This window comes from Lates calcarifer, linkage group LG7_1 (assembly GCF_001640805.2).
Source record: "Lates calcarifer isolate ASB-BC8 linkage group LG7_1, TLL_Latcal_v3, whole genome shotgun sequence".
Taxonomy (NCBI): Eukaryota; Metazoa; Chordata; class Actinopteri; family Centropomidae; genus Lates; species Lates calcarifer.
Window position 1 is genome coordinate 3,621,071 of NC_066839.1, and position 25,597 is coordinate 3,646,667.

General features: G+C 38.7%; 2 protein-coding genes across 2 annotated transcripts in view; both read right to left on the reverse strand.

Moving 5' to 3' along the window:
• The window catches only part of vgll2a (vestigial-like family member 2a), a 29,043-nt gene extending 23,677 nt beyond the window's left edge, over positions 1–5,366 (reverse strand). The window contains exon 1 of the mRNA XM_018679532.2: positions 5,230–5,366. The gene's annotated coding sequence lies outside the window, so the exon portion shown is untranslated. The remainder of the gene's footprint in view (positions 1–5,229) is intronic.
• A 9,198-nt stretch (positions 5,367–14,564) lies between these two features.
• Positions 14,565–25,363, reverse strand: rfx6 (regulatory factor X, 6). Its single transcript, XM_051071745.1, has 20 exons — positions 24,828–25,363; positions 22,844–23,003; positions 22,439–22,562; positions 22,253–22,314; positions 22,056–22,133; positions 21,340–21,367; positions 21,141–21,248; positions 20,929–21,006; positions 20,721–20,834; positions 20,044–20,093; positions 19,592–19,751; positions 19,354–19,498; positions 19,008–19,117; positions 18,784–18,901; positions 17,825–17,947; positions 16,987–17,196; positions 16,588–16,903; positions 15,775–16,169; positions 15,297–15,497; positions 14,565–15,028 (listed from the first exon to the last, which is right to left on the reverse strand). The coding sequence occupies exons 1-20, from the start codon at positions 24,976–24,978 to the stop codon at positions 14,859–14,861; spliced, it is 2,901 nt and encodes a 966-aa protein (XP_050927702.1). The 5' UTR covers positions 24,979–25,363; the 3' UTR covers positions 14,565–14,858.
• Between the last annotated feature and the right edge of the window lie 234 nt (positions 25,364–25,597).

Sequence of the window (25,597 nt, forward strand, 5' to 3'; positions counted from 1 at the left end):
AGCTTCACCAGCTCGATCGGGTTTCAACTCAACATTTAGAGTTTGTGCGTATGTGTGAGCTCAGGTCCTGTGACCGGCAACAAGACTCTTCTGCTCGAGCCATACGGCCACCATCTTGCAATGTTTGGGGATGAGGTCAGACTCCCATTTTCAGGGAGGGAGAGAGAGAGGAGAGACACCTGCCTCCAGCGTGACAGCTCTATGAGCGTCCTCATGAATCACAAGTCATGTGGTTCTGCCCTCGTCTCATGTACCCAAGTTAGAAATGGCCCTGAAACCTCGTCATGTGTGAGGGAGGGAGGGAGAGAATGACAGTCAGGCACTAAGTCAGACGCAGGACTGAAACCTTAGTAGGGCAGCAGAGGAACATGGGAGGAACAAGGAAGTGGAAGATGGAGGAGAGTTGTTTGTGTGTGTGTGTTTGTTTTTTTGAGAGAGAGGCCGAGGTCACATGAAGGTTTACAGGGACACAGGGACCAGGTCTGTGGCTGACGCAGTCTGTTGTTGTTCAGAATGGGAAAGAAGTTGAATTCAGCTTTCCCACAATTAAGGCCCATTACCAGAACAAAACGCTGCAAAGCATTCAAAAGCTAAACTCATGGAACAAGCTGCAGCTTTTATTGGGACAAAGCAGTTCAAATAAAAACTAATAAATGTCTTTTTTCTCCCCATTATTTTAAATTAAACTTGCCATTATTGTATTGGGGTAGCAGCAGAATGGATGTATTATTGAACAGATTGAATAGGACCTGAGAGGTCAGAGGTCAACTGGGCCAGAGCATCTGTTTTATTGACTGTTAATATTTCTTGTCTGAAAATCACACAGCTCAGTTAAAGACACAGAAGGACCACAACAATATAAAACAACAAAAGGAAGAAATATCACTATTTAGAGACAGAACATACCTAGAAAGACGCACAGAACGATGATGAAGCGATAAAAAACAATCACAAAATGACACTAAACGATTACCAAGACAAACAAAACAACTACCAAGTGATGCAAAACAACCACAAAGGAGACAAAACGATTACAAAGAGACTAAAAACAACTACAGAGACACACAAAATGACTACAAGGTGACACAAAACAATCACAAAAGCAAACAAAACGACTACCAAGTGATGCACAACAACCACAAAAGGAAACAAAATGACCACAGAGACACAAGACAACTACAAAGACACAAAATTATTACAAAGTGATATAAAAGACTAACAAAATGACACAAAATAACTACAAGAAGATGAGAAACAACCACAAAGGAAACACAAAGTGAATACAAATAATGTCTATATGTTGTCATTGTGCATCTCTTCAGTCTACGTTTCCAAATCAACTGTCCTACTAATTTACAGGCTGTAATCTGAAGTGTTACCTGATGTTTCTTCCTTTACTTTTTCAAAGTTTAGAGTCTTGTTTTCTTTTATATTTTGTAGAACAGTTGTTAACTTTGTTAACCTGCCTGTATAAACTGTATCCATAGTGAATACAGTGTTCAAACAGGCTCATTAGGATGCTCTTTTGTGGATTTCTAATTACAGCACATGTAATTTTAATTACCCATCCTGTTCTACATCTACTCAGCCCAGCCGGCCGTCTTTTCTCTGCTTTCATACCTCTCCATCTAACCTGTCGTTGATTAGCTGAATGGGTCTCGAGGATAAAAGGCAGAAGGGGCAGCGGCTACATTCTTGTTACCAGGTGTCAAGGGAGAAGGAAAAAAAAAAAACGGGCTCAACACTTGTTGGGGGGAAATATATTCCATCACCCGGGGAGTCCAGCGAGAAGTCATCCAGATCATTCAAACAGCACAAAACCAGTAATTATGCAAGGCAAGAGCAAAGCATTTGATGAGCATTTCTCGCATTTCAGCTTTTGCTCCTCATCGCGGTTTTGGATGCTAAACGCAAAAACGTTTTTTGTCTCCCCCCTCGCTTCTCGGCATCACCTCGTCACCTCGCAGGACGCTCTTAATTAGAAGCGTCTTGTTAGCTTAGCTATATCTTCCCCCTCTCCCTCTCTCTACGTCTTAATTAAGAAGAATCATTTTCATCCTGCTCTTCATTGTCCAGCTGTGAAGAAGAGGAGCGTTACCTTTCTTGTCATTTACTCCCGTTTTTCTTTATGATAAGGAAGGTGTTTTTTTTGTTCCTCCCTGTTGAAGGTTTTCTTTGAATTGGCAGATAAAGAGGGAGGGGGGAAGATGGAGGAGGAGGAGGCCGCCGAGTAATGAAAAGACCCACGTTCACCGGAGAACCCAGGGAGCCACCTGATAAATTGGCTTGTTAAGAGGAGAAAGATCACTATGTGACATATTCCTCCCCATTCATTCCCAGCAACACAGGTGCAAAACAGACAACACACAAATGGGAATCAATCAAATCGCGCTATAGCTGGTGCTTGTATTGGTATACAAATACTGACGGCCACTCAGCTTGGATAGGAAGAAGGGGGGTGAGGGTTGATCAATTCAATTTTTAGTTGTATGGACTCAATTTGTGCGATTGTTGTGCGTGCATAAACACAGGTAGACACACACACAGAGGCAGACTAATAGAAATCAAATGTTTTACAGGGCAAGGAGGGTCTAACACGCATCTATCCCCAAGGCCGATGTCTCACACCGTGTGAATTGGAGAGTGAGGGGGACAATGAAAAGCTGTGAATAAAGGGTGTGTGTGTGTGTGTGTGTGTGTGTGCACCCCTATTACCCAGACACATCCGGCATTGTATGGGAGGAGGATGACTCTGTGCTGTGAATACTACAAGACAGTGAGAGCATGTTTGATATCTGGATGGAAAAGACAGAAACAAAGACAGACAGGGGGTGAAGGGGTTGAGAGATGGAGGATGGATGATGGAGGGATGGATGGAGGGGAGAGAGAAAGAGGTGGAGATATATAAAGGGGTTGGACAGCGCCTTCTTTTCTGTCAGTCTCCAAGCAACTCACAATAGAAGGTCAGTGAAGAAGGAGAGGAGGGAGACGACAATACGGAAATACAGAATACTCCTTTATTCAGCCTCAGACAGACACAGGTAGGCAGGCAGACTCACAGGCATGCATAACTAAACACAAACACAACACACAGACACACACAAAGTGGACTTTTAGACCACCAGAGCGTTAAATAAAAACACATCGGAGCAGAAACACACCTTCAGGCTTTATCTCGTATCCCAAATAATCGATTGATACTTTCGGTAATGATGTGTTAGGTACAGGCATGGGATGATATGAAAATATCATGTCACGATTATTCTGCCCAAAATAATTGTGATTAACAATATTGTTGTGATAATAATAAAAATATGCTTGAAATTCTTAAAATGGCTCGAAAACACACTGAAACTCCTAAAATTACATTTTGATAAGGAGCAATATATTATTGTAACTGCATCAAATCAAATCACAATAATCAAATAATCTTTAGATAATTATAAATCATGAAGCACACCTTTAACAGCAAAGGAAAATAAATAAAAATAGCAACTTCATTTTTCGTACTACAGGCTACAGCAAATGAGAAGATGGATTTAATGTCAGATATATAAAAATGGATAAATCACAATTGATTTGCACGGTTTCTCTTGGGCTGTGGTCAAATTAATGCTACGGTTAACATTAAAGGAGCTAGTTAACTTAGCTACACACCTAACATTACCTGCCTGACGGGCTAGCCAGACCTTCAGCCATGGTGACAGGTTTAGCATTTTGGCTTCCAACTTGTCATTTCATTTAGCTCTGAGCTCTTCTACAAAAGTCTAGAAAGTTAGTGACAGTTTGAAAGAGCGTGAGTAGAAACACAACAAGGCTGTAAAGGTGGACTGGTGAGTATATGGGTTTTCATGTTAACGTCCCAGACAACCTCTGTAGTCTCATTTAGACACTTGCTAGCAACTGCCCTTTTTTAAGACACGTAGCAGCTTAAAAAAAAAAATTATCAGTGAGTGGGGTATTTTCTGACGTATTTTATGTTGTAGAATAAAACGTAAAAATGTCTTGAGACCTTATTTCAGATACTTAACCAAGAACAAATTGTCTTTGGGACGAGGGAACAGGGTGTGCTAAAATGCTAACTTATTTCCTGGGTTTAGGATTCATTCCTGCACCACTCTGTTGAAGCGTATTTATCTCGTTAATGTAAATAATACTAATATTAAATTGAAGAATGTGTTACTTGTGATTTGAACGGTTGTTGGTGAGACGTTAGCGCCCCCACAGACGTATGATTGGAGCTCAGACCACTCGATTGGCACTAAGATGCTTCTCTGCTCACTACAGCCAGTAAAGAGTGGTTATCTGAGTAACCTTAGTCTTTCCGTCAGCTGCTGCTCACTGGATGTTTTTTTGGCATCTTTCTGGGTAAAATCTTGAGATTGTTGTGCATGAAAATCAGCAGTTTCAGAAACATTCAAACCAGCTCGTAAGGTACAAACAACCATGCCACGGTCAAAGACCGGTCACTGAGATCACATTTTTTCCCAGATATGTTTGACGTGAACATTAGCTGGAGCTCCTGACCTGTATTTACATGATTTTACACCTCGCACAGCTGCTACATGATTGGCTGATGGCTGACTGGTGCAAATAGGCAGGTGTGCAGATGTTCCTAATAAAGTGCACAGTTGCCCAAACCCATAATCTTCCTTAAAAGATGTGATTTGATAAAGAATTAAGAGCAGTATTAACAAACCCAACACGTGGCTCCTCAGCTGATAATGATGTGGCTATTGTGGCCAAAGATCACAAGGAGTTTCACAGAAAAATTAAGATCAAGCCGTCCCATCTGTTCACGGTCATTAGTCACCTTGAGCAAAGTGGTCTCATTACCATGGTGTGCCTTGAGTTTTTAGCAAAAGGAAGTGAAATTCTTAAATGACAGTTACTTAAAAAGAGGAAAAAAATCTTTTCAAGGACCTCACAGAAGAGGGGCAGGTTGGAAAAAGGGATGTAATTATGGAGGTGAAGGAAATTTGAGCTTCTTTGGAGGAGGCTAAATCACGGTATTTGCAGTAAAATGGTTGAAGTTCATGTGCTATACATCATAATACATGTGAATATATTGACATTTTTCTTCTAGAGCACATGAATAAATATAATAATAAAGTAATAATCTTCATGAGCAAACCAGAGTACAGCACTGAGACCCATATTGCAATGGTTTTTTTGTTTTAATCAAAAGGATAAATTTATAAAACTATTTCACTTTTCCCCTTCACTCACCCATTTGAAGAAAGCATCTTAGTCCTCAGTTGTTGGAGAGTAGGTTGTTCTCCGATGTTTATTCACCACAACTCAGAGACAAGGCTTCTTTCTCCTAAGTGGCTGGAAACAAGGGTCCTCTTCTCTCCTCAGAAGCTGCAGGAAAACATAGCTGTTGTTTGCTCAAGGACAAATAAAAGGACAATATATATATATATATATATATATATATATATATATATATAAACATACTTTTCTCCCCTAGGTGAGTTGTGTAAAAGGGAATTATTTCTATGGGGTATAGGTTTTTGAAAAAGTTGCATTTTTATAATTTTCCTCTCACAGGTACACCAGCTCGGCATCCATTAGCAGGGCAGGCTGAAATGTATTTCTGACGCATTAAGTGGCGTTAGGAAATGGAAACAATTTGCTCAAGGTTCAAGAGAGAAGGTTTCGCCAAAAGGATTGTCTGCCATTGATGTGAAAACCCAGCAAACAACAGGACTCTCTTTGCCCTTGGACTGAATATTCACTTAAGTGAATTCTCTTTCATATTTCATTCTTGCATTCATATGATCATAACGCTGTATAGACCAAGTGTCACATCAATCCTTCAGTTACTTGTAGCTTTTGTGGTGGATCATCTTCAAAGAAATGCTGAGACTTTTCAGAGCCTGGCTTCGACCACCTACCTGTTGCCTCTACAGCTTCATGCTAATATTATTTATTTATTTATATGGAGTGTGGTAGGGTTTCTCTTCAGAGTCTTAGGGAGTTGTCATGTGAAAATCACTTCATCAAAATTCAGACATTAAAAATAAGTCTCAAATTTATGTAATTTAATTTAATTTAAAGTTTGTCAAGCAATAACGACGTTTCCTCTTGCTAATATTTACATAATTTACTAATCAAAACAAACCGTGACCTCTGCATGATCATAACAGAGCCCTGAGGGACTCGCGAATTTATCTGCAACCAGTAAAACATGATGTTTCCACCATTTACAGACTTCACGTCATTTTAATGGTAGAATTCTCTTAACATTGATGAATAATGTTAAATAAATGCAACTTATATATACATTAATCCATTCAGTTAAGGTAAATTAACATTATCATCGCTTTATCAAACTGTCCAGCATCCACTTAAGACTATGGGTTGTTTTCTTATCATATAGTGATCATTTTGTGGAACATAATTTGAGTTCTTTCCATTAAAAAGAATTTAATCATTGTCTATCTTTCATAATAATAATAATAATAGAGAATACATTTCCCCTGCAGTTTCCCAACTGACAGGTCATCTAGCACAGTGCTGCTCACCTCCTGGAGGCTGGAAGAGACGGGGGATGGAGAGAGACATCTGTTTTAGTATTAACAGCTTGCTAAAAGTTTAACTGCCTTGATTAAATGTTGGCTAAAGAAGCAGCTAAATATAAACAGTCAGAGTTTTCTTATTAGTAGCTAATGCTAAGGAAGCAAAAGTAGCCTAATTTCACCGTGGGCTAAGTTAACAGGCTAATTTCCACCACTCTCGGACAACACCTACCTTTCTTTGTGAGAAATTGTGAGACATATTGTCGCCTTTCTTTTCTCTTCCCAGTTTTTCTTGTTCTTTCTTTGCCCTTCATACTTTGTTAGCCCACCGATGCCCAACTAACTGTTAGCATGCACCGTTAGCGCCGAATGTTTGTACCTGGTTTGAGGGGCGGGACCGAACCATTTCATATAAAAAGAGGGGGGGATACAGACACCCTGAGAACGTTTACTTTTTGCCAAAAACAATAAAATAAAAAGACATGGTTAGTGTTATTAGTAGTTAAAAAAATTACATATCACATTAATGGGCTATAGGCTATACTTTAATATTGATAAAAACATTACTTAATGTTCTAAGAGTTATATAGGACCCCTGTCAGTCACAAGCCCTTAGACTCTTCCTAACCTTCCCCCTGCCAATGGATGCTAATTAGGGCCCGAGCAACGAGTTGCATCCTCCACCAACAAGATGGAGGAGAGAAAGCAGGCTTTACCTCGGAAACGCTGGAGAATATACAGAGAGAAAAAAAGTGAGAAGAATGAATGATCTTGAAAGTTTCTGCGGTGGTTTAAGTACAAACAAAGCAAAAAGGTGAGACGTGTGTACGCTTCATATACACAACGTTGCAGCTACATCAAGGTTGAGATGTACAGAACGTGAATGGTTCCTATTTTGATCCAACAGATTTGAAATTCCGTTCGTTTGATTCCTTTGAGGTAGAACTGCTGCACATAAAAAGGAGGATGAGCTGTGCAGAACTACATGCACTGCAGAAAAAAGGTGAAAAATTAATTTGTTTCACAGCAGATCTTCATGGAAGCTGCAAGTTTACTACAGTATCTGTCATGTGGTTGAACAAACAACATCAATTCCACCTTAAAAAAAGAACAAAAGTCGAATCAAAATGTTCACAAACAACAATCATCTCGACTCCAACATTTAGCCTCTTGTTAGCAACCGTCTTTTTTTAAGACACATAAAAGCTTCAAAAAATCCGAGTGGGGTATTGTCTGATGCATTTTATGTTATAGAATAAAACGTGAAAATGTCTTGAGCTTGTGTTAAAACCACAGACCTTATTTCAGACATTTAACAAAAAACCCAAGCTTGTCTTCTTCTGTCCCCAAGTGGCCAAAAAATTACTTACAATTACACTTGAAATGACCTGGAGGTATCTGCGTGGCTGCCATGATAAGAGCTGGCCAAAACGGGACTCACCATTGCAGTTTAACTACAGCTGACCCACATACATGTAGAAACAACAGAGCACCTGTTGAATAGTTGTGACAGGATCCAAAACTTGTGGAAACCCTTCATGATTGGTTGAGCATAAATAGATGTCTTGATAACAAAAGATCAAAAAAAGTGGTTAGAAAGGTTATTTTTCTTGAGTTTTCAAATAAAACATTAGACCCTGTGCACCGGGACCGGAGTAGCATGGAGACTGTAGGAGCTGGATTTATCAGCTGAGACCTTATCCTCGCTGTGATCGCTGAGAGACAGAAAACATGGCGGCACACAGCAGTTGTCTTTTTATTTATGAAACAAGTCTGACTTCTTTTCCAACCACCACTTGCATCACAAAGTGAAGGACAAACTTACCCCAAAGTGGCGTCCATGTACCTTTCTGTTTTGTGCAATGTGAGAGAATGAAGCGTCAGAAATGGCATCAAGTGAGAGGGCAAATACTTTTCAAAGCCGTGTTTCTGCACGGTTTTAAGATACAAATTAAAAGGCCACTTATGAATGCAAAAGAAAACACTTCGATTCAGTTTGGCATTATGTGTGTCACTGAGTAATAACACAGACAGTTTTACTGGCGGCAGCTTCGCTTTATGTCTTAAAGAAAACATTCATGCACTAAATACACACTTGAGAATGTGAAAGACTCTTGTGAAAAGCTTTTTAAAAAATTTAATTACAAGGCCGCAAAAACAACCGAGAAAGAGAGCTCCCACAATTTAAACTCAGAAATTAAATTCAACTTTGTTGTGATGAAGCAGCTATTGAGATGCAGCTAAGGACGTAATCAGGAGTCTTATTAATGTCTGTTGGTCTTGCCAAGGTGAGCCAAGTCAGGGAACAGTCTTACAAGAGCAGAAGCCACTAAAGTCTTTTATGTCGCCTTTTCTATGTTCTTTCTATGAGGTTCAGGCTCGACTGATGTGAATAGTTTGCTCCTTTTATAAATACTGTAAAAATGTATTTTCTGTGTGTATGTGAAATGAAAATGTGTACCCGAACTCACACTTACACTCAAGTTTACCTTCACTCTTGCCAAAAAAACGTGTTAATTTCTTTAAGCCAAACTGAGGAAAATGTTCACAAATAAAACATGTCACCTCATTAAAATCAGGTTTGAAAAGAAGTCCAGCAGCCATTTTTTGTATATATTAGAGTCTAAACAATATAAATGTCAGAACTGTTATTTCATTTTCTGTTGATCATTTTTGTCAGTTTTTAAATGTTTAAATGTGTAAACATATAAGCACCTTTAGTAACTTCAGATTTTATAGGTAAGCATGCAAACATCATCTGTTTCCCTTCAAAGATTTGACCCTGAAACTTTAAGATGATATTTAAGCATGCTCAGTTTGTAGACTCTAGTCTAAGTCTAAGTCAACGTTTCAGGTTATTGGTTTGTCAAATCAACAAAGTATAAACTGCCAAGAATAAAAAAATACAAGAAAAATGTCACAGGAAGTCATTCCTCTGTTGACTGGATCCTCCTCTGTGTCAATAGAAGATTCTCTGATAGAATAATTTCTTTATGTATAATGTCTGTTACTTATCAGATTCTTCTGACCTTTCACGGTTTCTGCAGCTCTGTGAATATAATAAAGTTGTATATGAATACTGTACATTTCCACTGTTGCAATAAAGCAAGTGGAAATGTACAGCATATCTTTAATCCATCCATCCATCCGTCCATTAATTCCACCTCTCTACTAACTCATTAAATATATATATATATTTATATATATATATATATATATATATGACAGCAATGATATATAAGCTAAAATTCAATTTCAGCTTATATTAATGTAATATAACTAAAAGCTCCACAATAGCTACTTTATTAGATGATGTTTTCTTAAATACTGTGTGTTACATTTTTAGCTAATTTCCTTGTTTAATTTTTATTTAAATAGGCATAATAAATCTTCCATACACTGGAGATATTTACCTGTTTCAGGCAGAGCTTCTAATTCTCCTGAGAGAACTCTTCACTCTGTGATATCAGATGACAATTTCAGCAGAGATTCATCCTGGGTCACGTCTTAATAACAGTGTAATTTATTAAGTAGAATGGCTAATATAAGTACCATCTTCTAAGAGCCACTCAATCATCATTCATTTGTGCTTCATCACACTGACCTTTTTATAAAACAATTACACGAGCAAGTGCTACACTGGATAAAAAAAGAAATATATGAGCTGCAGTTTTTTCAATCAATCCTCAGTTCTTTATTATTTTAATTATAATTATTTTATTTTATTAACACAAACTGCTGCAGACTGTGTTTTAACAAGGGAATGCTTATTTAAGAAACTTGTTTTGATCAAAAACATTGATCTTTGGTTTTGTGGAAATGTCTGCTGTGAATTTTGGTTGAAAAAAAAGAGGATGCTGGTTTATGATTTGTTGGTCAGATAACGGGATGTTAGGGATAAACTGGAATAATGTCTTTAGGTAGGTCATCTGAAAGTCCAGCAGGGGGGTCATGACTTGCAAAGGCTGAGAACCGTTGGGCTAACAAAAAAAGGTAACTATACATTGTAATAAGCTGTTTGCACAGACGACCTATGGGTTTTTTTTACTGGTTGGACTCAGTGTATGTAGGTAAACATAAAAAAGTGAACGAATTTCACTTCGCCTGGTTCCAGTGTTTGGTCCCAGTACATAGAGTAGTCTTTTATGTAGCAAGGTGGACTTAAAGAGTAACTTTCAAAGCAGAACTGTCCAATACTTAAATAATTTGTGTAAGTGTCAGATTAAAGTGACTTCTGCTTGCAGGAAGTCTTTGCACTGTAAACTTTAGCAAACCTGACAAACTGAAAATCAATGAGGCAGTCTAAACCTCAGTTGGTCTGGTGAATGGAGACCTTGACTTTGCTGCACTGAAAGACATTTTCAGAGACTTTCCTTGAAGCCAAACCAATCAACTTTTGTTTGAATCTGCTTCTCTCTCTCTCTCTCTCTCTCTCTCTCTCTTCAACTCCTGTGGGTTTAATCTCAGGTGCCTCCAGCACTGAAGGGAGGTTTAACATGAGAGTCTGCTGCCCCCTAATGGACATCTGGAGATTTACAGCTTCTCCTCAAAACTGCCAATTTCAGTCCCAGAAGAACACCAGTGTCATGAGGCTTGCCTATAAATTGATCACTATAGATTGCTGTCAATTAATAACCCTGTTCCTCCTAAACAAAATTAGCCATAACTCTTGGTTGTACCCACTCTCTGTGTTTGAGGAACAAAAGCAACATCTGAGCATCACTTTTGGTTGTGTCCCATTAGAAAAATTAATGACATGGTTTGATTAGAGTAAAAGGAACTTTCAAGAAATCTTTATTATTTATTTATTTTACTTATGAGGCTGTTCTGAGCTCATAGAGTTTGACCAAAAACCACAGAAATCATTAGTTGTGTTACTGCTGTGTAATCAGCTGTCGTTTTTGACTACCTCACAGTTCTAATAAAATTGATTTTAAAACATTTTCTTTCTGGGGAAAACCTAAATTCTTTATGTTCTATACTTTAATTCAGTTTAAACTGTGTTTTAAAAACATGAAAAGTTCATTTAATTTGTCAGTTGTCAGAACATATTAATATTCTCCTTTTTAAAAAAAAGAAATTTCCAATATCTCATTTGCAAAACAGATTTTTCAATTTGTAGGATGAAATAAAGCTGAGGAATTTGGCAGAAAATGTCATAACGCAGAATTAAACCAGTTAACTTACTTTAGGACTTGATCTTTTGGGATACAAGGTAAAAACTTCTAATTCTTTAATGAAGTAAAATTGAGTTTTGTCCAAAGCTGAAGGTCATACATTCATCTCTCTGTTATTTATTTATTCATTTTAAAAAATATGTTTCTATTTATTTATTAAAATTAAGCTGTTTTTAGTCAAGTGTTCTGTTATCATGGGTTGTTTCTTCTAGAAAAATGACATGATAATGTTATTTCTCACAGCAGATACATCAGGTACTTTATATATATATGAGGACGGTTTTACCTGCAGCACGGCCACTAAAACACACACACACACACACACACACACACACACACACACACACACACACACACACACACACACACACACACACACTGAGGCTCTAATGCAAAGTTCTGGTTAAACATTGGCCCAAAGTTTGCCTTCCGCCTTCTGTTGTTTTTACACTAAAGGTCCAGCAATTGTTGCAGGCATTATTGACTTAGTAATTAAAGTATTTTAATGTGGGGATTCTGTAATCATTACATATGCCGCCATCTGTCCCTGCGCCGCTGCACGAGCACCTCAAATGGATTTTTCCTCCTGAGTAGATAACGTATAAAAACCAATCGAGAGGGGAGGAGGGAGGGAACCACGTCACCACCATTCATCTAAAACAGTCCGACTCAGGCTGATATGTATTTCTATTTACTGGGTTTTTATTAAATGTTCGACTGCGGTGTGAACCTTTTAACCATTTAACCATTTCTGATATGACAGGGTACAAATACACTGCAGTATTCACATTTCACTTATCTCTTCTTTGTATTGGTTTTTGTACATTTGCTGCTGTGAACACAACTTTAATGCATGTTAATAATAAAAATATAAATAACAATAATAATAATATTAATAATAATAGTAATATAAAATATAAAAATTTGTTCTTTTGAATTTGATATTTTAATTACATAAAACTGTTTATTATAATAAAAGCTATTAAAATGTACTGAACTGACCTCCTGCAGTTATTTACTCCTGCAGTTATTGTACAAAACTGTAGTTTCAAAAAGTAAAACATGTTTTTTTTAATACATAAAAGACAAAAACCTATGTTATAAGAGCTAAATATGCAGTATAACATACTTTTCCTCAGTTTGCGTGGTCAGTTGAACATGCAAAACACTTGCCTATCTCACTTGAGTTTTGTGTCAAATGTATTCTTTAAATTCTTTTCCAACCTGACAAGAATAAAATCTTGGTGACACAGCAGAAATACACTTTATTTTTCAGTATAAATATCTGATTTAAAGAAGTGAGCAGACATGAGGATATTCTCAAAGTGCAGTAAGGCGAGTTTGTTCGGACAGAATTAATGGAAAATACATTTAACCCTGTATCTTTGGTTAAAGAACATTTCTGATGTGTAAAGTGTTTCTCTTTAATTTTATGTGTACTTAATGATCTGTGTTTGTTTATTGTTATAAATAAATCAATTAATCAATAAAAGAACTAAACAGTTGAATTCATTAAAATAAAATAGCCTTCTCTTGTCAGTATCTTAAAATCAAAAAATAATTCAGTCCTTGATGGATAAAAGCTTTTAGTTTTTTTTCTGAGCTGACCAAACAAACTGTTTGAATCTTTGATCTGATGGTTTTACGACGTCCCATCTGGTTGAGGGCCGACAAACTCAACCATGTTTTACCGAAGTCACCATGGTGTGATATTAAAAGCTTACTTACATCACCTCTCCCTCTCTCTCTGTTGGTTCTCGTAACATTTTGGTAAACACTTTTATCTCAGTCGTATCTCGCTCCATTGTGTTGCAGACAAACCAAATAATTACAAATTAAACCTCCCAACTTTGATCTGCGGTCTTCAATTGTGCTTCCGTCCTGTAATCTACGAGTTTCGACCATTAAAGAGTCATGTGTTTAGTGGTTTGACATGAGGTCTTTGAATCGGAGCAGATAAGGATTCTATTGGGTTCTATTATTGACTGAAAGTCAATCTGCTGCAGGGGCAGACAAAAGCAAGAACACAGACTGTTCCCTATTCTGTCCTGATCTGTATCTACATTATCAGTATGAAAATAAAGAGTCAAACATACAGCCAGCAGAAACATGATAATAATCCATGAGGTCTACTGCATTCATTTATATTTTTAGCTGTAAATCAGCTGGTCCAAACCAAAATATCTCAGGAATTACTGAATGAATTGTTACGTAGTTTTATAAAGACACTGCAGGCAGTGGTCAAGAGCTTCAGCCATTGTTGCGTTTATAATACAATAAGTTTTAATACATCCTCTGGGCAGCACTGCTTCTTCAGGGCAGTCTGACACTACAGGTGAGTTGAGTCGAGACAGACTGGGGCTAGCTGGTTAGCATGCTAACTTCTGTGACCAAAATAGAAGCAAAACGTTGGTGCTTATTTTCCATTGGAAAGCTCTTGGCAAAATCTTTTGTATTTTGAACCAAGAACCATCAGTGGAGATTTGTACTTCAGTATCAGCCTGGAAGTCATCAACACAAACTGTGTTTCTGCAGCATCCTTTGGCTCTAAAGACTTGTTGTCGGTTCTCAGATTTCACTGTTGCAGGTATTCTGAATGAAAACACTTGAGTCTAAGTCTTTACACGAGCTGACCAGTGGATATTTGTCTGAGAGCAGGTGTGCTGTTAGGGTTGTTTTTCCACTTCTTGTGCAGTCAGTGAAAAGCATGCCGTTCTTCAATTGCAAGGCTTTATTTACAAGAATTTGCGCAGAGAAGAAATGGAAGCCCTCAGGCATCATATAAGAACAAAGGCACTTTTTTGTTATTGGAAAAAGTACTCACTGGAAAATACAGTTGTGGACAGAATAAATATCTGTATCAGAGTATCTGTTGTCATAATTTGTATATTTTTGAATAATAATCCACATTTTCATACAAATAAATATCTTTCCATTTCTCCTCTCTATATGGTACAATACAGCAGTGATTAAAACCTTTATATAATCTTACTTTATCTTTCTTCTAAGGTTCATACTGTACCTCGCAGCTTGGATGTCCTCGTCACATCATTCACCTCACTCGCTCGTTTTTATCCACACCATCCAATAGTCTCGATGCATACAAACATTCAGAGTCTGGAAACGATCAGGACTTGACTCGAGTGGATGCTCAGTGTCACTGCACTCCTCCTGTGCCCATGAAGACAGTATTGATGGGAGGCAGCGAGGACACCAGGTCCTGCACCTCGGAGGACGACGACGTCACCTGCTGCTGGGACAACAGCGTTTCCTGCGATGTGAACGGAGAGGAGCCTCCGAACATGCAGGGAGCAGATCCCGAGTGATCTGAGGAGGAAACAACAGAAATGTAAAATAAAAATAATTCAGTGTTTTGTCCTTAACTAGATGGGGGACAAATTAAAAGAAGAAAATGAAGAACTCCGGCTGCTTTTCATGGCCCGGTTCTAATGGGAAATGGAGGCACTGGAGGATTTTTGTGAGTTTAAGTTTAAAGATCAAACATTTAATCTTAATGAAGAAAAAACACCTATAAAGTCTTGTTCACATGTCCGTCCACCCTCTCCCATCACTCCTGCCATGTTTTCCTGCTGACCTGCTCCAGTGTCTGCCTCCGTGAAATAAGCTCCTGACGTTTTCCGTCCCGGTTCGTCCAGGATGTTGAGCGGGTCGTGGACTTCCGAGTACGTTGAGGGGAAGGCGCGCAGACTGCTGACGCTGCTGATGACGGACACATGCTGGTCGACCAGCGACGTCATCCGCTGGCTGTCCAGGTAACTGCTGTTGCCGTAGTAACCTGCCACAGGAGGAAAAGTTTGGAAATGGAGTGTCTTTAAAAATCCCTCAAATCAATCAATCATAAAAGAAAAAAATATCTGAACTGAACTCATGTCCACACTAAGGCCATTTACTAAAATATTCAGTTCATATTCAAGCTGTCTTGTGCATAATTTTACATGTATGGTGTCTTTGCAAATTCCTGACCAGAATTTAAAATAAAGTTCTGTTTGACCCACCAGACAGTCCAGCAACGAGGCAGATTTCTACATTAATGCCACAGTGACCATGCTTACCTCCTGTGGCAGAGTACGTCTGTCCCTGACACCCACCGCCTGACGGGTTCAGTCCAGACCCCACAAAGCTGAACCCGTCGGCTGAGTCCAGGATCTGAGCCGCAGTCTGAGCGTCCAGCCCCTGTTCGCTCTGAACCGGGTCTGAACCTGAACTGTAGCCGGACGAGGGTCGGGCTGCAGAGACATAAGGTGTCAGGGAGCAGTTAGTGTTGCTGGATGAGTGATGATGGACTGACGGAGGTGGGGGATGATGCTGATGCTGATGACGATGGTGATTGTAGAACAAGTCTTTAGTCAGCTGCTGGTCATTAAAGGAGGAGTACCGAGAGAGGTGGTAGGCCAGGGAGGAAGTCTGAGACTGGACTGAAGCCAGACACTGATTCTGGCTCTGAGGTCTGAAAACACAGAATCAAACAAATCTTCAGATGTCAAAGAACATCGGGAGACTTTTTAAGTAAAAATCAGATGAGATACATTTACTGTCCATCATTTACCATTGAAAAGAAAAACAAAATGTACAAATTAAGATAAAAGAAAAACAAGAACAAGAAGGGAAAAGACCATAATCATCATCATAAATGTTTGTTATGTAAAGAGAATCTTATAAAAATGTTATATTCTAATCATATACAGGGAGGAACTATCCATTATCCTACAGTTATTATCTCCTCTGTAGTTTCTTCCATTTTTTTAATCATATCAGAGACCGATGATGCCGCCTGCACTGCATCTTATTATTTTTATTGTTATTTGTTTTATAAATTCTCAATAAAGTCCCTGAAGTGTCCGTAAAGCTGTAAACATGAAGCTGACCTGAGTGCAGTCTGGTAGTTTGGGGTCGAGGAGCCGCTGGACGGAGGGAAGTAACCGGAGCTGGTCTGAGGTAAGCAGTGGTACAGGGTCTCCGGGTAGGAAGAGCAGGGGCTGGGCTGGCTCATTGCGCCGAGAGAGGAGAGGCAGGAGGAAGAGGAGGAGGAGGAGGGGCAGGTGGAGGAGGAAGAGGAGGAGGACGTCAGGGGCCTCCCCGCCATCGGTCCCTGGTTGATGACGGAGCCTCTGTGCACCAACGCCGCCGGAGAGATGGGGGGCGTCATGAGGGGGCCGCTGACCTGAGAGAAGTCCATCTGACCTGTGTGAGGGTGAGGCGGGAAACAGGGATAAAACAGCCCAGAATAAAAACATTAAGTTGCTTTTTATTGTTTATTCTTTTACCTGAAACTGTGAAACCAGCAGCGTCCGTCCCCTGGTAGACGACCGAGCTCGTCTCCAGACTCTGCTGCTGCTGATTGGTGGACAGAGACATGTAGGCGTGTTCTCCCAGAGACTCGTTCTTCACTGATTGGTCAGCGGCGGCGCTGGATTTGTTGCGATTAGCAAGGAAGCAGGAACTAGGGGAAGCCATGAACGCTGCTTTACTGGCATCTGAAAGTAGAAACAGTAACATCACGTCATTAACAACAACATGTACTGAAACTCTCTGAACAGTGTTTGAGCCACGTTGGAAGAGTTTTGTGTTGATGCTGCTTTATTATTGAACTTTATTTACACCTGGAATTACATCAATCATTCACATTCTCTAACATGAATCATTTCTGGTGAACACATCCAACATTAAACATTTAGACTAAGGCATCAATGTACAGACAACTGAATAAATTACTACATAGAAATTTTAGACTTTAATTTCCTTTTTATTAGTTTATTATTTATTAGTTTAGACTCTTCTTACTTTATTTGATTTCAGGTCAAGTTTTATTTCTCTTTTTTGTTTGCTCTTAAGTGATGTTTAAAAGAATTCCCCTACATTTTACCCTTTAACTCTATTATATTTTTCCTACTAGAACAACTGCTCCATATCTTAGACAACAAATGTAGCATTCTCAATACTCTTAACGTATTATAGAATAAGATTTTCCTTTTGTAGCAGTTATTGAGATCTAAAAAAGTTTTATTACAGTATGAGATAAATGGCTCATAGTTTTTCTATCATATTTAACGTTCTGGATGCTGCATTTTCCCGTGTGTTATCGTCTGTTTTGATGCCTGATACCTGCATTTTTCATGTATTTGTCCAGCAGGTTCTGCAGGTCCTGCTCCTTGTCGTTGTTGAACTGAGTCTCCAGAGCCAGGAGGATGTACTCGTCCAGCAGCATCCTGATCAGATGGAAGGAACCTGAGCACAAAAGAGAAAAAAGGTCATCAACAAAGATCCGTACCTGGCCACACTTTCCCCACAAACGACACAAACGTCGACTCCCTGATTCCAGCTGAGCTCCCACCTGAGGATTCCTCTGAGCTGCTCTTTGTTTGACCTCTGCAGGGTCAAACCTCCTGTGTTTGAGCTCTGCTGTGACTTCAGTCAGCGACCCACCAAATGGCTGGTGTTTATTCACGTACCACGCAGTCTGTGTGCAAGTGTTTGAACAGAGAGCACGCGACCCTCAGATAAGACTTTGTTTAATCAAGGTGAGTCTGGCCATTACAATTTATGGCGCTATTGTAGCAATCTGCTCCGAGCTGGCTTGTATTAGCCTTGTGTGTGTGTGTGTTTGTGCATGTGTGTGTGTTTGTGTGGTCGACACATCCTGTGGACTGAGTGATGGAGAAGAAAGGAGCTCAGAATTAATTAGCTAAGTGACACTAATATCACAAACAATAATCACCATGTTGTCCCTGTTAATGCTGCACATTTCCCATAACCTCTCTCACTTCCTGTCCTCTCTTCCTGGTATCTTTGACTTGGAGAGAACATGTTGTACAATGACGTTAAGTTAAAATGTAGGTGTACGTCTGTTTATCTGTTCCTGCTCTGTGCTGTAAAACATTATGTGAAATGGTGTGTTTCAGTTGTGTTGGAATTTCTGAGTTCCTAGTCAGAAGTTTCAACTGGAATCGGATTTCCAACTTGGAAAGTTGGAGCAACCCCACCAACCCCGACATAAGAATTCAAGATGGCATCAATAGTAGTGAATACTCAGCCAATTTTAGTGTTTATATCAGTTTTCTTACCAAAGCTGGAGGCGTTGTTGAGCGTGAGGTTGTGCATCACTCTGGCACCAAAGAAACTCCACCTGAGCAGGAAGTCCTGAGCTCGCTTCTTCACCGACCGACCGCTCTGCTTCCCGGGCTTAACAGAGACAAAAGACGGGGAAGGGAGAAAAAAATAAAAACCTGCTCGGTTGCACAACAGGACATTTGCAAGTACACACAGTGAGCGGGTGAACAGCTGTTACCTTGATGACTTTATGCTCCACGACAGAGTCTAACCACTCGATGAAAGACTCCACTGTGGCGTTCTTCCTCAGCAGCTCCTTCAGCTCCTGGAAGACGGTGATGGAGTCATCTGCAGAAAAGAAAGGAAAAGATCAATCAAGTAGATTCATGTTATTACGTACAGGACATTATCGTTTGTATTAGAGCAACAGAAGCTGCTGCTGATTGTTTCTTTAAAACTGTGAAAATAGTACAATGAATACATCCTTTTAAAGTCAGATCATCTGTTCCAGACTAATTAAAATCTAATCGGATCATTTTCTACCCCAGTCCTGTTGTGGTTTGAGAAAATATGAGTTGTCTTACACTCAGAGTAGATGTCTGGGTCCTGGTCTCCAGTAGCGTTAATGCTGACCAGAGGCTGTGAGCTGATACTGCTGAGATCCACATTATCGATATCCAGCACCATGCTGGTCACCACAGCCTGGTCAAACAGCGCTGGACGAGCTATCTGGAATTTAAAAAAAAAATCATTACTGTGTTTATTTTGAGGTATTAAAATACGCTCTGATCGACATAATCTCTTCCCCAGTAAATGTTGCACCTGTGCCAGGTGTAAGAACGAGGTCTGTCTCTTCAGGGAGGAGACGAAGCGCTGTGCGATGGGCAGTTTCTTGGCTGCGAGACAGTCCGGGAGGTTTTCCAGGGAGGAGGCCAACCAGTGCTCCCAGTGTTTGGCAAAGTTGCGGATATCTGCCAACAGACTGATGAAACAACATTCACACCGATTAGACATCACACTGTAGTTATAAATAACTACTTCTGGTTTAAAACCTCATCAGCTGCATGCTTGTGTCAAAAGAACATGAGCAAAACTCTATGAAAATGAATGAGTTATGAGATCCAGACATCACAAACTGGCCTCAATCTTTCTGCCAACTAGAATTCCTTCCAACATAGTTAGGATAAGAAAGGATTTTCATGCCACAAAGAGCCACAGATTATTTCAAGGAAGGTCTCAACAATAACATATCAAGTGAACATGAAGTGACAAACCTTTCAGGCATCTCCTGCATCGTGGCAGGAATCAGAACATCTGTTAAAACCTGAGAAAATAAAGGATACATCAGTAAAAACAACACAGAACAGGATCAATGATCGGTCATATGCTTCAAGGCACCAGTACATTTAAATGGATATTATTTTAATTTTGGTGGGTAATGCTCTGTTTAGCCTGCTGAGCTATGTAATTCCTCTGTATGTAGCTACTTCTAAAGACTGTGATTAATCAAATCTATTTTGCAGAGGAGGACGCAACTGAATTCTCTGTTTGTTTTCTAAAAAAGACCTTCAAAACGTTTGCCTTTATACCAGCATATACACAGGATAGAAACAACACATCGTGATCAATCAGAAGAAGATTCTCTGGGCTTCTTTTTCTTGTCCAAGAACATTTCATTCAGACACTTCAGGCTCATAGAGACTGGGACTGGATCAGGGCCCTTTCATTTATAAGAAAAGGTTCAAGTAGAAACAAGTGGTGTTCAGAATTACAAGATAAATGAACATAAGTGAAAAACTCTCCAAAAATGTCATGTGTTTAACTGAAAAAAATGCAAGATTTTAGTGCAAAAGAACAATTTAGATACACATATCTTTCTGGTTGAGACACCGTTGCACCTGCACACGTGTTATACTGTAGTAATTAAAACACAGAAGCAGCATTAAATAACCTTATAGAGAATGGAGTCACAGACGCAGAAGATGTCGACTATGACGGGGTTTTCCAGCAGCGGCAGCAGGTGGTCGGGCATTCCCTGCCAGAAGTGGAGCAGAAAATTCTGGATCTGAAACAAAATATTTGAAGAGTTTGATCAGTTTAAGTGGGAGGATAAACTCAGCAGTCACAATAAAATGCTCTCATGTGACACTGATTATCACCTCCTCAAAGTTGACATTAATGGCGTTGTCCAGGATGCACTGACAGTGTGTTTTATACATCATGATCAGAGTGTCCACCTGTGAAAGGACGATGGAGATCTCACATGAAATTAATTGATATTTTTTGTTTTTAAAGTTGTTCTTTTGCTGTTGGAAATCTAGAGGACAGATTACAGTAAATAAAATTTATGTTCCACTGGTTTATCACCAACCTTTTCTCTGGAGATGTTTCCCTGCAGCAGAAGATGTTGAGCGTTGGGGAAATCTGGGAGCAACGTCCCAGTTTTAGAGCTCAGAGAGTATTTCCTGGTGAAACCTCCCTGAAAGATACAGTATATGTTAGACACATTGTTTAGTTGTGGTCCTGATGACATTATTTTTTATCTGAATAAAGACATCACTTCTTCTTACCTCATTCTTGAGTTTGCTCCCTGAAAATCTGTGGTCAAAGAGAAACAAATTTGACCTTGATCAAATGTGAAGAGCAAAATATGAGCATGAATTGACTATATAAGGATGCACAACTAATTCATTCATTACTTGTAGGGAAAAAAAAAAAAAAAAATAATATATAATATATATATATATATGTGTATATATATATATATATATATATATATATATATATATATATATATATATATATATATATGTATGTATATAGCATTTTACAATGCATTTCCAGATGTGTTCCAAATGGAATAATCAGGAAGGATTAGTATTTAGTATTTAGCAACAAGAGTATTCAACATAACGTTTAAGAAACAAAACAGTGTCATCTGCAAATAGTGAGATAAAACAGACCAAATATAAACACTGTGCTTTAATGATTGACACATACTGATTAACAAACAAAAAGCATGGGGATATAGTGTAATATGCAAAGAAGAAAGAGGACGACAACGACGAAGAAAAAGAAGGAAGATGAAGAAGAAGACGAGAAAGAGGATGAAGAAGAGGAAGAGGAAGAAGGAAGAAGATGATGAAGAAGAGGAAGAAGTGCAATATGCAAAGAAGAAAGAAGAGGAAGGCTGAGAGAAGGGAGAAGAAGGACTTTAGAGAAGAAAGAGGGAAGGAGAAGAGGAGGAAAAGAAAAAAAAACTGGACTAAATCATGTAAAATGTTACCTGGTCAAACCTTTTCCAGAATACACAGAGTGATAGTACGCGCTGCTCTCTTTGATGCCAATTCCATAGTAATGATACCTGTTAAATATCAAGATAATAATACTATAAGATTAGAAATAAAATGTTTTAATCAAATTACACTGAACAACAACACGACAACTTTTTGCAAAAGTTCAAAATCCAAGACTTGTATTTACTTTGAGTGTCCTCTGGTGCCGAGTCTTCTTGTTGTTAGGAGAGGAAACTTCTGTCGAATCGTCTGATGAGAACAGCAAACATAAAGTTCTGATTAATTCAGCTCTGCCTGTTTTTACCTGTTTCCTAATTCTATGGAACACATTTTGTACAAAGAGGATATTTAACGTTCGAGGAAAGACACACACCTTCCCGAACGTTGCAGCACAGGCCGGCTCCAGTTTCTCTTTCCTGCAGAAATCCAGATAGTGGGCGTAGAGGATACATCGAGGCAGACACACTCCCTCACACACTATGTAGTTCTCCTCCAGCCTGGAGACAGCATCATTATCACAACTATGTATGAGACGTCTTCTGGATACAGTGAATGCAAACAATCACACTCTAACAACAAGAGATAAAACCAGCAATAAAAAAACATGACAGGAAGAGAAAAATGGACTGAACAGACAAAATACATGCAACTGTCTGATTTCCAACAATCAATAAAGGATTAGATAGGATAGGATAGAGGACATACTAGCTTTAAGAGGACGTACTAGCTTTTGCGTCTGTACTGATGCAGTATGTAACTGCTTGCAGCTGTCTCTTACCACTGCAGAGTGAGCTGTGTCTGCTTCTTCTTGTCTTTGATGATCTGACTGATGGTCTTCCTGGACGAGGAGATGCTCTGTTTGATGTTTGTCAGGTCTGGGTTAAAGTCTACCAGGTCCTGGTCTTCTTCGGAGGACGGCGTCTCGTTACTGTCCTCAGCTTCTGTGTAAAAACACACAGACAAATACAGCACACAGTGGAGTTCACAGGAGGAGACAGAGGTTTGTTTCCCCCAGTTAGTATTTAAGAAAAAGGGGAACAAAACATGTTATCTCACTGGAAAAACACATTTTAAGGCCTTAAATTCCTGATATAATTGGACTTTTTTTTCAATATGGTTTGGTCACTAGTGAGTCCGTGGACATCCATTGGAAAGATAGCTGAGCAAAAACAATGGCTAAACATTAAGAAAGTCTTTGAAATGTATATTCATTGATATTTCACTTGCTAAATGAGCATGACTATGAGATATCTCAGGTTCGTCCTGTACATTAGAGACAGATTTTTACCTTTCTAATGGAACATTTCACATTTCATTTTCAGTTTTATTTCACTCTCACTGTTTCTTCTTTACCATCTTTGTCCACAGCAACCTCACACACCTCAAGGATTTTATTTGTTAATCCAAACAAGAAGAAGAAATTAGTTTAAAGTCTTGTTTTTTTTGTTCTTTTTTGACCTTGATAAAGTGATTTGTGCTTTCATATATCCCTTCACTTAGATTGCTACTGGTGTGCCTCATGCAGTAAACAATGAACTGTGTGATCAATGTTAACAGGAATCAAATAATGGTCCATTATTTTCTGATTCAGTGCCAGAGCAGCCATTCAAAGAAGTCCAACTCCATTTTCGACTTGTTATTCCGCTCAGTGAGAATGTGTTAATTGCTTTTTGGTGTCAAAGAATTTGAATTTTCTGGAGAATGTCTTGCTCCATAAAACTGGACCAAAGGAGACTCTACAGTGAGGAAAAAAGATGAACCTGAACACTGTTAATGTCATGTCACGATGATAAGAAACTAAGAAAATAATTACTATAATAACTAATCATTTAACAAGCCAAATTAATTTGAATAAATGTCATAATATTCATTTAAAAACAGCACAGAAATACATGTTCTTTTATCTACTGGTAACATTTTTCTTAAGAAATGCAATACAGTGCTTCAAGAGCTCAGTACAGTAGTGTAATATCACCTGAAAGTCCTCACCGAAATAGTTGAGCTGACAGCAACAGAAAACATGAGTTGTATGTGAAGTTGTGGCAGCTCAACAATTTTGCCAAACTTGACAATATGATTTTTTTAAGCTTGCATCAGAGTAGAGTGAACCAAAACGAAAAATAAATGTAAATAATTGTAGGTAGAGATAGTGAAAAACAGAGCAAGTGAATAAACAAGTTAAAGAATATACTGAACTACTTTAATCCTGATACCACTGATAATTAAAAAAAAAAAAAAAAAAAAAAGGTGAATAATGGTTGAAATTAAAGTGCAAGCAAACACACCTGCAGAGGAAGTATGTTAAGCCACAAAATCTAAGGAAAAAAAACATGTTTTAATTCTCCATTTTTGAGATTTTATTGTGATGAATGTAAAGCCGTGTTTAAGACTTAATTTATTTTAGTCTTTTGAGTCTTCTCTCTTTATTCATAGCTTTTATTCTAGTTATTTTAGTGTTTATTCATTATCTGATTCACACTTGTGGGTCAAAAAGTTTGAGGAAAAATATAAATGTAATTTTGCTGTCAATTCATTGAAGTCTGCAGCTGTAGCACCACCATGTGGTTGATTAGTGTCACTTTTGTACCTGAGAATATCTGGAAAGTTTCCACAGAAAAACATTCAGATTTAAAGACTTTGAGGAGAAATTATCATGAAAAGAGGAGAAGATAAAGTAGAGAGTATAAGCAGGGAGTGGAATCTAAGCCCTATTCCTCTGAACTTCCAGTATTTTTAAAACCACATTAACTGAGTGTTGTTACCTGATTTAATCCCAGAGTCGTCTTCCTGAGGAATATGTGTCTGTCCATTAAAATCTGCGTGTGTTTCCTCTGGTGAGCTACACAAAGTCTTGGTTAAAGAGTGAATGAGAAACACTCCATCCCTGCCTGAACTGTCGCTGCTGCGTTTCATTCGGCATGGTAAAGCATCAAATTTTAAAAATCAACCATAGAAAAAGAAGAAAACTGAAGTCAGTCTGCAGTGAAAAAGATCAGTCCACTGCAGATCATTTGTCCTTAAAGACTGAAGAACCAACTCTGCAACACAAACAAATCATTAAATACTGTTTGTCAAACCCTCCTTCACGCAAATCCAGGAAAAGATAAAAAAGATCACAGACCCGGTCTCCAGCATTTTCTGTGTTCTGTTCGCACCAAATAAAAATGGAAAAACTCTCTCTGCCGTTGATAAACCCCAACAGAGCCACCTCAGACTAATAAAGCTGTGCTGTGGGAAGGCTGAGCTAATGAAGCTGGCCGATGCATTCATCATATTTACAGAAGACTGGGGCTAATCCAGGTTATTAATGATTAACAGAGAAACCCTCATCCATCTGTCCATCCATCCATACTGCCTCCCACAGTCAGCTGGACCTTTTTATGAACTTAAAAACCTAAAGGGGTTTAAGAAGTACTGTCCAGTTTGCTTTTACTTTATTCAATTAGTTTTGAAAAGTACCTGTATATGTATCTTGGTTGGACGTTACTGTCTGACACACAGCTGCTTTGGGATTCATTTGAAACTCAATGAG